Below are 13,340 nucleotides of genomic sequence, written 5' to 3' on the forward strand. Positions count from 1 at the left end.
CTTAATAGAACAAGAACCAACCTCCCATCTAACTTTGCCGTCCTTTGCAGTGTTACTTAGGGTGGTAATTAGTATGATAGTTTATAGGATGTGGCATTTTTTTTTTGTTATGTTATTTTCTTGGGACTTATGGAAAAGAGGACAATGAAATGAATACAGAAGGATGACAATGAAGGATAGATATGAAGCATAGTAGGTAAAAATTTCTGTAAAGCTAAAACCACTTTTTTTATATACTATGGAGATAATGGAAAATTACCTTTGTTTAGTCATACCTAAAAATTGCATTGGTTTTGTCCTTAGGACATTGTATAACTACAACATATTAAATACTGTGCACCTATTCACTAGTTTTTTCTTTTTCTTTTTCTTTGCCTTTTTTTTTTTTTTTTTTCGAGGCAGAGTTTCACTCTTTTTGCCCAGGCTGGAGTGCAATGGCAGGATCTCGGCTCACTGCAACCTTTGCCTCCCAGGTTCAAGTGATTCTTCTGCCTCAGGCTCCCCAGTAGCTAGGATTACAGGCATGCACCACTGTGCCTGGATAATTTTGTATTTTTAGTAGAGACAGGATTTCTCCATGTTGGTCAGGCTGCTCTCGAACACCTGACCTCAGGTGATCCACCCACCTCAGCCTCCCAAAGTGCTGGGATTACAGGCGTGAGCCACCGCGCCCGGCCCCATTCACTAGTTTATAAGAAAGTTGTGTAAGTTTTTTGTTTATCCTTTGTTTGCAATTTGAAATTTTTAGCATCTAGCATTTGTCCCATGGAACTATTGTTATGGAGGATATTAGGCTAGTTCACAAAACAGCCTAATTTAATGTTAGGTTACTGAAACAGGGCATCTGTAATTGAACTCAAAAGGTTACAATTTAAATATACAAGTATATAGAATGAACAAAACAGAATAAAGATGAGAAATAAATCACTTTATGTTTGTATAAAAGCATTTTTTAACAAGAGAATGAAGATGTCATTGGAATTTAGACTTGGGGATAATCGTTCTTAAAATAATTTTTTGATTGTGTTTTCCCCACTTGATGCAGGTAGATTACTGGTTCCACCTGCACATTTGTTATCAGTGATGAGGTGGCGAGCTTGCAGTGAAGTAGAGAGAAAGTTTATTGAGGTGACTGGAGGAGATGAAGAGTTGGAGACAGAAAATAAAGGAGGTACATAAGTGGGAAGGAGACGAGAGAGGAATAGAGAGAATATGTTTCTCTCAAAAGAAAAACAAAAAGAATCAGATGTCATTGGAGAAGACAGTTCCTTTTGCTTTGCCTCCATTACTAAATTACTGAGGATTTCCTGTATAGTACATATATTTCACATTCCTCATTTAATCTAAATTGTATTTACCCATAAAGATTAATAGATCACTTGGACTCGGGAAGGGGAACATCACACACCGGGGCCTATCATGGGGTCGTGTAGGGAGAGAGTGTAGAAAAAAGGAGGGATTGCATTGGGAGTTATACCTGATGTAAATGACGAGTTGATGGGTGCTGATGAGTTGATGGGTGCAGCACAGCAACATGGCACAAGTATACATATGTAACAAACCTGCACGTTATGCACATGTACCCTAGAACTTAAAGTATAATAATAAAAGATAATTTAAAAAAAAGATTAATAGACATGTTTTTTAAGATTTTTTTTCACCTTTGAGGGCAATTTAATGCAAGTTAGAGACAAATTGTATAGATAATTAAAATTAAAAATGAATCAAAATTATTTCCCTCCCAACCAAACCAGTCTTGACTTCCTTATTGCCAGGGCTGATATTGGGCAAATAGTACATAGAAGGTCATCCCCGTTGCTTATGGTCGGCCATCCATTTTGATTGGTTGATACCCATGTTGTGTGCTTGTTAAATATTCTAAATATCACGCCTATAACCTTGAGCACCCATTCTTGCCCATCTGCTATCTGGGACTCTGTCTGGGAAGAAGAGGCGTAGCCTGGGCTCAAACCACTTCAGCCTCACAAAAGCCATTGTAATAACTAACGTTGCATTCAATAAAGGAAGTGCATTCGAAGTGCAAAGAAATAGAGAATTGAATATTTTGAGCTGGAGACACCAGTGACATTCACCTCAAATAGCATTTAGAAACTGAAGAAAGACAAAGACTGAAAGAGAGAGAGGTGTTTATTATTCAGTTATCCCTTTGTTCTTACCAAAGTGTCTCTTTGTGTCCTGTGCCGGTCTCATCTGTGGAAAGAGGCTTGAGAAAAGATACCTGTACATCCTCTGCCCGCTAAAGTATCTTGTTTGATTTCTTCCCAGCCTGATTCTGTGGACATGGTTTCATTCACTGCATTGATTGTACTAGATATCAGCCTGTCATTTTAATAAACTAGATAGCACCAAGTAGAATTTGGCACATTGAATGGCTAAGGAGTTCCCCAAATTTTTGCCAGATTTCTTAGTCTTTGCATTTCCCTTGAGAGTACAAAATCAGATTCTGGCTGGTCCGAGTGCAGTAGTGTTTACAACTAATTGATCACAACCAGTTACAGATTTCTTTGTTCCTTCTTCACTCACACTGCTTCACTTGGCTAGTCAAAAAAAAAAAAAAAAAAAAAAAAAAAGAGCAGATACCCATTTTTTTCTAAATGGGAATTTATTTGTATAAAACACCAATCTTTAAAAAAAGTCCTAGATTTCAGATGAAATCTTTCATTAAAATAGCAAATTATGTTAATGACAGTGTTTTGGGCACATCAGATATAATTTGAATAGTACAGCAGCAGTGAGGACAAGTATGTTACTGAGAATACCACTTGCAATGTTATGATGTTGGAAGTGCCTTTAGGATGACTATGAATGTTGTTTGGTTATAAAAGAATAATTTATACTAATTTATATCAAGGAAATGTAAACGAGCAGTTGATTATTTTACGAACAATTTTATAGGTTCCCACAGGTGCTCGAAGAATTTTATCCTTTGTTGTTGTTGTTGTTGTTGTTGTTGTTTTTTGAGGGAGTCTTGCTCTGTCACCAGGCTGGATTGCAGTGGTGCTTTCTCAGCTCACAGCAACCTCCGCCTCCCGGGTTCAAGCGATTCTCCTGCCTCAGCCTCCCAAGTAGCTGGGAATACAGGCGTGTGCCACCACACCTGGCTAATTTTTGTATTTTTAGTAGAGATGGGTTTCACCATGTTGGCCAGGATTGTCTCGATCTCCTGACCTCATGATCCACCTGCCAAGGCCTCTCAAAGTGCTGGGATTACAGGCATGAGCCACCGCGCCCAGCCTTGTTGTTCTTTTTAAATGCCAATGTGTTATTTGGATTAACTTCTGTTATAATTCAAGTGTACCTTCTTTGGAATTGTGGCCGGGTTTTCAGATGAAATAAAAGATGAACTCAGATGAAATTTCTACTTAGACATTTTTTAAATAAACTTTAAACTTCATATTTTGTATTTTCAATGTGCATTCTATTATATATATAAATTGCATTATAAATCCAATTATCCATTTATGGATATCCAGTTATCCATTTATCCTTTTATGTATCCAATGGATACACAAATACATGTATCCATTTAAAAATACTATCTAGGCTTAATGTTTGGAGATCTTCTAGCTGAGTCACTTTTAAGAATCATGGTGGAGAAGCAGATTAAAATGAACCATAACAGAATATTATGTATTTCTCTGAAAGTTGTTTACTATAATTCCATCAATTTTGGTCTATTTATATTGTTAATTATTACTGTAGGCTTTGCTTCTTTAATTTCTATATTCTATGATTATTTTTTAAGCTTTGATTACATATACTTGCTAAGAATTAATTTCCTATTAAATATTTTTCTTGTCTGTGTCTCATTTTGAAATTAATAAGGTTCTAGTAATTTGCTACATTAATTCAACAGGTATCCTATTTTTAATTGCATCTATCATCGTACCTTTTATATTTTTGATATTTGTAGTATTTAGCCTTTGTTGCATACTCACAGTATGGTAGCTGTTGTACATGAGCTATAGAAAATACTTAGTCTTGGGTACTCCATAAATATATACCAACTATGTGCCTACAAAAATTAAAAATGGAAAGAAATAAAAAAAGAAAATACTTAGTTCTTCTATCAAGAAGATAACAGTTTGGAAGGTTATGGAATACCATTCTCTGGTGATTTTAAAGAAAAAAGTAGGCAGCTATTTGTATTGGCTTGATGGTCTGTCAAAGTCTTTTCTAGTCTTGTGTGTCTGTATATATGAATGTATTGATATACAGAAGGTATTTTCCAAATGCCGGTAAATAAAATGTAAGTTTCTTTCTCCTGTTATTCTAGCAATCATTTTCTCACTGGATAAATTTGAAGAGGGAAAAGGTGAAGGAATTAAATACCTTGATCCCATTTCTAAATTATACAGTTTGGCTTTTAATCTTTAATCTTGCTCTATGTTGCATGCTATAAATTACACAGTTTGGCTTTTAATATTTAATTTTGCTCTATTTTACATGCTATAAATTTAGATTTCAGATTGGTGACTAACAACTGGTAGTATCATTTTGCTGGCTTAAAGTACCCATTCTTTGTTGTTTTTTAGTAATCATATCAATAATGATGAGAATTTGCATACTTGGGAATTATATCTGTGTTGTCATCAACTTTTGCATAACTGTACTAATAAACGTCTTCAAAAGTTTAAATCACCTTCACTCTGGGGAAGAGATAATTCTTACTTGTCTTGGGAAGTGAATTCATGACCTCAAATTCCATCCACTCAGGGTGAATTGGGAAAACAGGTATTGACTGTAACTCCATTTACATAACTTAAATTTTTGAACCACCAACCTGCAGCTCCTCAAATTGGATTAAAATGGACTTTTTATTAACCACATTAGAAATCCAGGGTATTTATACAGTGCTATGCTGTCTATTTCTAGAGACTCATAATTTGTTAATTTATTTTTCTATTTTTTTATGTTGCAGTTATGTTTTAGGTATTCTTAAAATATATGGCTACTAAGTAAAATAAGCAATTAAACATTTTTGTAAAGCAAATCAGCTACTTAAAAGAGCACAAATTCTTTTTAAGTAATAAATCAGTGATAGACTGGATGAAGAAAATGTGGCACATATACACCATGGAGTACTATGCAGTCATAAAAAAAGGATGAGTTCATATCCTTTGCAGGGACATGGATGAAGCTGGAAGCCATCATTCTCAGCAAACTAACATGGGAAAAGAAAACCAAACGCCTCATGTTCTCACTCATAAGTGGGAGTTGAACAATGAGAACACATGGGCACGGCGGGGGGTGGGGGGAACATCACACACCAGAGTCTGTCGGGGGCTGGGAGGCTAGAGGAGGGATAGCATTAGGAGAAATGCCTAATGTAGATGATGGGTTTATGGGGGCAGCAGACCATCATGGTATGTGTAATACCTATGTAACAAACCTGAATGTTCTACACATATATCCCATAAGTTAAAGTCTATTTTTAAAAATCTATGAAAATAGCAGTGTGTGTGTGTGTTAACCTTAGAGATTTCAGTGATATTATATCCTAACTAGGCTGTCACTTTATATGGAGGAGTAATGTTTTTAGCTTTATTTCAATTTTTAAAGAAATGTCAACAGAAGGATTATTTGATTTTCTCTTAACCATCTGCGAAATCTGTTAACAATACAGTTATGAGGTTAACAATACATTGATAAAGTTTGTGTGACATTGAGGACACATAACCTGACAAAATTTTATAAACAACCAAATATTTAAGTCTTTTGCCTGTGATTCCTGTCTGTTTGTATATATACATATATATACACACTGGCATTTTTTATGGTAGGCTTGTTTTTGTGGTTAGTTCTTTGTATTATATTTGCTAATATTATTTTTCCTATTTTTCCTTTGACCAGTCAGTTATTAGAGCATTGAAAAGAGGTTCTACTGAGGAAAGGCCTCTCCGTCACTTCTCTTCTTTGTTAGCTTTTCACTTTATGGTATATTTCGCTCTATGGTGGGGAAATGGTTCTGGGCACATGTTGACGCCAGAGAGAAACAGAATGTGCTGTGAAAGTAAGAGTGGCTAAGGAAAGCTATGTTGCCCAGATGGAAGCAGTCATCACAGATACCAAAATCTCATTTACAGGAGAGATTTGATGTGGATATGCCCCTCTGCCCTTAAGAAAGACATTTCCTTGCTTATATTTCCAGATAAATAATGTTGAAAATTAATTTACCCTAGGAATAATTATCTTATTAAATTATTTTCCTTATGAGTAATAACTTTGAAGGAACCAAAATGAATGATAGTAATGAGTGATGCCTATTTACATGAACGGGAAATCTAGGGATTGGGTATTAGAGCTTTTCTGTTCATGGATCTGCTAGCTGTGTAGCATTTTTAAGAATAATGACTAAGAAGTGGATTGACATGAATCATAATAGAATAACTTTCTATTTTCCCATGTTTCCATCTGGCAGGAATTCTATCAGTATTTTTGGGGTGGGAGTGGAATACATTTTTGAGGAGACAAGAGTAATTAATTTGGCCATATTCCAGTTATAACATTGTTTCTTAGGGTAACTTCTAACTTACTGACTTTGATCATTTTCTTTTAGTTAGCCTTCTACCAGATTAAGTAAAGGTGGTTTGCAGATTATCTGTATGTAGATCATTGATACATTTAGATAAGAATCCTTATTTGCATCTAAATGAACATTAAAAACATAATTTACTCTTATTCTAGAACAGGTATTTGTGGTATCAAGATGTGATTGCCATGAAAGTAGTCATGTTTTAATTTTTTTTTAATTGGCTTAATAGGTCACTTTAGACAATTGTGTTGAAGTTGGACGGATTGCCAACACCTACAATCTAACCGAAGTGGATAAATACGTTAACAGTTTCGTCTTGAAGAATTTTCCTGCATTGCTGAGCACGGGGGAGTTCTTGAAACTCCCTTTTGAGCGTCTTGCCTTTGTGCTTTCCAGTAATAGCCTTAAGCACTGTACTGAACTTGAGCTCTTTAAGGCTACCTGTCGTTGGCTTCGCCTGGAAGAGCCTCGGATGGACTTTGCTGCAAAATTAATGAAGAACATACGATTTCCACTGATGACACCACAGGAGCTCATTAATTACGTGCAAACGGTGGATTTCATGAGAACTGACAATACTTGTGTGAATTTGCTTTTGGAAGCCAGCAATTACCAAATGATGCCATATATGCAGCCAGTTATGCAGTCAGACAGAACTGCCATTAGATCTGACACCACTCACTTGGTTACACTAGGAGGAGTGCTGAGGCAGCAGCTGGTTGTCAGTAAGGAATTGCGCATGTATGATGAAAAGGCCCATGAGTGGAAATCATTAGCCCCCATGGATGCCCCAAGGTACCAGCATGGCATTGCCGTCATTGGAAATTTTCTCTATGTCGTTGGTGGACAGAGTAATTATGATACAAAAGGAAAGACGGCAGTTGATACAGTCTTCAGATTTGATCCTCGATACAATAAATGGATGCAGGTTGCATCTTTAAATGAAAAGCGTACCTTCTTCCACCTAAGTGCCCTCAAAGGATATCTGTATGCAGTTGGTGGGCGAAATGCAGCAGGTGAACTGCGTAAGTGTGCATTTATATTAAGCATAGAGACAAATTTCTTCACTCAGAAATTCTTATCAAATCATAAAATAAGCAGTCCTGTAAAATCAGATAAAAATGTAGCTAGCTAGGGTTTCATTTAAAAACTATTTTTCTGAGAAAATATTGGAGACCATCTTTATGCCTTATCTGGGCATATATCGTTGGTGAGGGAACAAATTGTATCTTACAAATACATCAGTATATTGTAGAATATTTTACTTGTGCAGCGTATGTGGTCTTCATCTTGAAGGTTCATCTAAAAAGTATACTTAGCTCATTTAAATTATAATAAGGTCTTGGATAGAAGTTTGGCATGTTTTCTCATTTTCTGTTTTTAAAAGGCCACATGATATTTTACTGAACAGGTTACAATCCTTCATTACAGAAACTTTCATTGTTTCTTCTTTTACAAAATTTGTTACCTATTAGAGGTCACATAGATAATTTTCTTTATAGATTAAATGTACAAAGTCCAACATTATACGAAGTTTATTCACTGTGAATATTATGATCTATGACTGTTTGTTTTAAAAACAATTCTCTTGACATAATATCAGATAGTTTTCTTTTACCATAAGCCCATCTGGCAAGCTTTATTTGATGGTCACTTTTTTGTCTTCCCAGTATAAAATTGACCATAAACATACTTTGATATAGAATACTTTGGCTATATAAATTAACCGAAAAAGGTATAATTTTATTATTTCAGATAAAATTGGGGTAGTATAATTTTTCCAAAAATAAAGGCAGGAAGTCCACATTTTGTGTTGTAACATATATTTGTCATTGCCATTATTGTTTGGCCTTGTTTTCAATTCTTTTATTCTCTATTATAAATAGAGTCTGTCACAGGGAGGGGGACATCAGAGACTAGGGCCTGTTGGGGAGTGGGGGGGCTAGGGGAGGGATAGCATTAGGAGAAATACCTAATGTAACTGACGGGTTGATGGGTGCAGCAAACCACCATGGCACGTGTATACCTATGTAACAAAACAGCACGTTCTGCACGTGTACCCCAGAACTTAAAGTATAATAAAATAAATAAGTCAATAAATAAAATACAAAAATACAAAAAAAGACAGAAAGACAGAAAGACAGAAAGAAAGACAAGAAAGAAAGAAAGAAAGAAAAGAAAAGAAAAGAAAGAAAAGCAAGCAAGCCAGCCAGGTGTGGCTCATGCCTGTAGTCCTAGCTGTTAAGGAGGCTGAAGCAGGATTGCTTGAACCCAATAATAAATAAATAAATAAAGTCCTTGTAGTTGATCAATTCCAGGCTCCAAAGAGCTGGAATAGTTCAAAATATTGAGATTGGCTCTGGATAAGTTCAGAGTAGTTCTCAGAATCTTTATTTTTCAATATTCTAAGAAATAAAAGATAGTTTAATGTATTTGAGACTAAGCTATTTATCAGAGAAAAGATTAACTGTTCTCAGCTCTTATACTTTCCTGTTTATAAAACCCTTTCTTGTTAGTGACATGGTCTTTTTCCTGATCTTTTCTACCCAAAGTTTTTTCCTTTGTTGTTACAATGATATTTTTTTCTAAGACCAGACTTTCTAGGTTGTTGGACTGTGTTGCATGATCATGAACTGCATAGGTGTTCCAATATATTTTAATAATTGGACTTTTAAAAGCAGTTAAGCCATAAGTGTCCTTAGTGTACAACTGTCCTTTAGGCCTCCTCAGTCAACCTACACCCATTATTTTCACATTATTATACTATTTTAAATTTGTGGTATCTGGAAATATCTAGAAAGTGCAAGTAGTGACTTGGTTGTTTCTTAGAAAATCCCTGTATAAGATAATCTTTTCTTAAATATTTTCTTCACAAATAATAGGTCATTAACCTGGGCAGTCTTCTTTTCTCAGAGGAAATAGCTCCGTTTTTCAAAGTCGGTCCTTGCTTGTTGATATTATCACCCCTGTTAATATGCAGCTACTTAGTTTTCAATATATAGTTCCTAACACTAATTAGAAGCCATATTCTTCTGGGAGTTTATAATCTTCAGGCCGAGGAGAGTCATTACATAAAACCAAGATGCTAGAGGCTTTTTTTTTTTTAACCTATCCCAACCCTCTTTCAGTTGCTCCTATGGTATACCCATCTAGGAACTAGAAATAGACCACCCTGTTGGGCAAATGGCTCATACACAGGAATCCTTACTCCTGACCTTCAGAAACCACCCCTCCATCTCTGATTTAAAACAGTCTTTTGTGTTTCATTTTGAAAGGGAAAAGAAACAAGGGACTCATGCTTTTCTTAGGATATTCCTAAATTCATATTTAGGCTTTAACAATAAAATTTCTAAAGCTTAACCTAAGGATGATGACTTAAAAAATTTCCCCTCTAATGGTATATATAGGTTCATTTTAATCTTATTTCATAAACTGCATTTAAAAAATACACATGTCATTATAATACAGGCACCAACCATCTATTCCAAGAATTCTAATTCTAGTTATCATCCAATTATTTGATATTTTATTCCATTTGAAATGATCTATAGATTACAAATCTATAATGATCTTATAGATTTGTAATCTATAAGTAGCTAAACTTTTGTAGAAAATGATTGTGTCCCTTAAAATCAGCATACCCATCAAATGCATTCTGTACTTAACATTTTATTATACAATACATTGGAAGTTTAAAAAATATTTTGTGATTGACTTAGTAAGTGCACTCAAATTTAGAGTCTTGATTTCAGGAGAAAAAAAGGTCAAAGAGAGTCATCAGATAAAGCCAAGAAGCAAGAGGTTTCATTTCTTTCTGATCCACTCCACCCACTTTGAGCTCTTTCTGTGTTATACTCAAATAGAAGCAAGAAGTAGCTTGTCTTGTCATGTCACATTCTATATTACTGAGGTAACCAAACTTGATGAAACCTGCCTTGATTACTATTGCTCCCAAAGAATAATATTAATGAAATTTCCTGAATTTTATCTATTGATCTTCTTTCTCTTTATATAAATAAAAAGTGAATTTGTATTAGTTGGCTTTTCCAGTTTTCTTGGGCCCATTGTTTTTGCAGAATAGCAGATTTTGATTCTAAAGAAACTCGCCTATATTTCTGAATGTTCCTTCCAGAAACTGAGTTTTTAACATTTCCCTTACCCTACAAGTGCTTTTTAAAAATAGAATTCCCCCTTCAATGCACACATTAACATCTATTATAATAAATTAACATTCCCATTGTAACTGATTAATTTGACACGTTCATATGCCTTTGTAAATAGAAGGAGGTGATGGGAATGGGTAGCAGGAAAAGGGGACTGATGGGAAAGTCATTTAACAGGTTGATTAGTACCAATATATCACTTCTTACACACAGTAACCATTGCCTGTATATAATTATAAAAAGAAAAATTTAATGGGTACAAAAATAGTTAGCATGAATTAATAAAGCCTAGTATATGATAGCACAGCAGGGTGACTATAGTCAATAATAATTTAATTGTATGTTTTACAATAAGTATGAGTATATATAATTGTATTATTTGTAACACAGAGGATAAATGCTTAAGAGGATGGATACTCCATCTTTTATGATGTGATTATTATACATTACATGCCTGCATCAAAACATCTCATGTACCCCATAAAAATATACACTTACTATGTACCCACAGAAATTAAAAATTAAAAAAAGAAAACAGTGGAAACATTTGCAAGACAGTTTAGATCACTTTAATGCATTTGGTCTTTTAAAATCTTTTCATGGGGTACTTGGACCAAAGGAAACCTAAGCCCATTGTTCATGAAAAAAAGACTGTGTGTGTGTGTGTGTGTGTGCGCGTGCGTATGCACTAGCACACGTCTGCTCACCTGGTTTCGTGCTGAAATATAATTCCTTCAAAATGCTGCTTTCCTTTGACACTTGTTACAATGAGAAACTAGGGGAAGCTTAGAGTAGCTGTCACTTAAGTGTAAAAGAAGTCAGTTATTTCTGGTATCTTTCAAAATTGTGTCATATAAAAAAATCAATCTTCCATTGAAGTTTTCTATATTGAAGAAGAATATGACAGCTCCAATATCTTTCACTTCAGTTAAATATTAATAAGTTAAGATTTCAAATAATGAAATAACTTACAAAAAGCATGTTAGATGTTTTTCAAATAAATGCACAATAAAACTACTAAATTTTATTAAATGCCTCTATACCCCCCAAAGGATTTGGGGGTTTCTTGGTCACTCACCAGCGTTCTGTTTCTAGAGTCCATCTCCCCTCTAAGGGAGCCATCATTGTTCAAATGATTTTCTTTAGGCTAATCTCTTTCCTAATCTTAAAGAACAAATAAATTCCACATCATCTTTTAGGACCGATTCTGGATTTCTATGGAATTATCTCGGAAAATAAGAACTCCTGATATATGTGAGATAACCAACCTAAGTGTAATTCTTAAATTGGAGAGATTCTTTAATGTAAACACTAGGCCACCAGACTACTGAAGTTAATTCTCTAGATTAGGGGCCAGCAAACTTCTGTAAAGGGCCAGAAAGGGTCTATTTCCAGCTTTGTGGGCCATTCAATCTCTGTCACAAGTAATCAACTCTGCTGTTGTAGTGTAAAAGCAACCCTACATAATCCATAAACAAATGAGTGAGGCTGTGCTCCAATAAAGCTTTATTTGTAAACACTGAAATTTGAATTTTATGGAATTTTCATTAGTTACAAAATAGTCTTGATTCTTTTTCAATGTGTAAAAAATATAAAATCATTCATATTTTTATCTTGTGGGCCCTACAAAACAGGAAGTAGACTGGATTTGGCCTATGGACTGAGGTTTGCTGCCACCTGCTCTAGATTTTTCCAGTTGCCTCTTTACCATTTCCAACTCTTATAGACTATGATTGAAGCACTGCTTTGTGGCTCCAACTCTTTGCCTTGCATCATCCCTTGCTCCCTCTTCCCATCAGAGTTGTTGGTACTAACCTATATCTGAGTGTCTTATAAATATGGAAAATGGAAATAAGAGCATGTGTATCTACTTTTTAATTAGATGTATTTTATTTTAAAATAAAATACTATTGATTTTACTGATAACAATAGCAATTCTGCATGGAGAATTGCATGACAATAAAAGTTGACGATAAAAATTAAACGCCTGGAACAGTTAAAGGAGATAGATTTTTAGCTGGAAAAAAGTTCAAGAATGATGGACTATTATATAGTAATTTTGTTATTGGTGGTTAATAGCTATCTTGCACTGAGGGGCTCCTGTATGAGAAAGTATAAATGGATTCTTATAACCACTATTAGGGGAAGATGCAATTAAGTCACTGACAGAGGAATTATCCTTCTACATTGGAAAATATTAATAATAATAAAAAGTGAATAACTATTCAAATTCTAACTCCACTATAGAAAGAATAAGAAGAAACTAAAGGAAATCACATTGGAACAGTTTGAATTAAACATAAGAAAGGAAAGTTACAATCCAAAAATTTCAAAGTTTAAGTCAGAGTCCTGCATTAAGAAAAGTGTAAAGCTATACTGAATCCTGCCTTTGGCTTCAAGTAGATGGAGAAGATGATATCTGGAAGTCTTTTTAGACCCCGTTTCTGATAGGATGTATGGTTTAATTACTTCTAAAACCTTCCCATTAATGGCTTTGCTAATGCCAAGTACCAATCAATGCACTAGGTTTTCTGTTATGTGGTGAGAGAGAGAGAGAGAGAGAGAGAGAAATTATATATATAGAGAGAGAAATTACATATAGAGAGGGAAATTATATATAG

General features: G+C 34.6%; 1 protein-coding gene across 6 annotated transcripts in view; it reads left to right on the forward strand.

Annotated features, from left to right (window-relative positions):
• KLHL13 (kelch like family member 13) overlaps nt 1-13,340 on the forward strand; it is a 198,818-nt gene that overhangs the window by 179,742 nt on the left and 5,736 nt on the right. For all 6 annotated transcript variants that reach the window (XM_003918183.3, XM_003918178.4, XM_021932577.2 and 3 more), the window contains one exon: nt 6,786-7,581. In XM_003918183.3, the coding sequence (XP_003918232.1) occupies nt 6,786-7,581 (796 nt within the window). The remainder of the gene's footprint in view (nt 1-6,785; nt 7,582-13,340) is intronic.

The sequence above is a fragment of the Papio anubis genome, chromosome X, assembly GCF_008728515.1.
Source record: "Papio anubis isolate 15944 chromosome X, Panubis1.0, whole genome shotgun sequence".
NCBI lineage: Eukaryota > Metazoa > Chordata > Mammalia > Primates > Cercopithecidae > Papio > Papio anubis.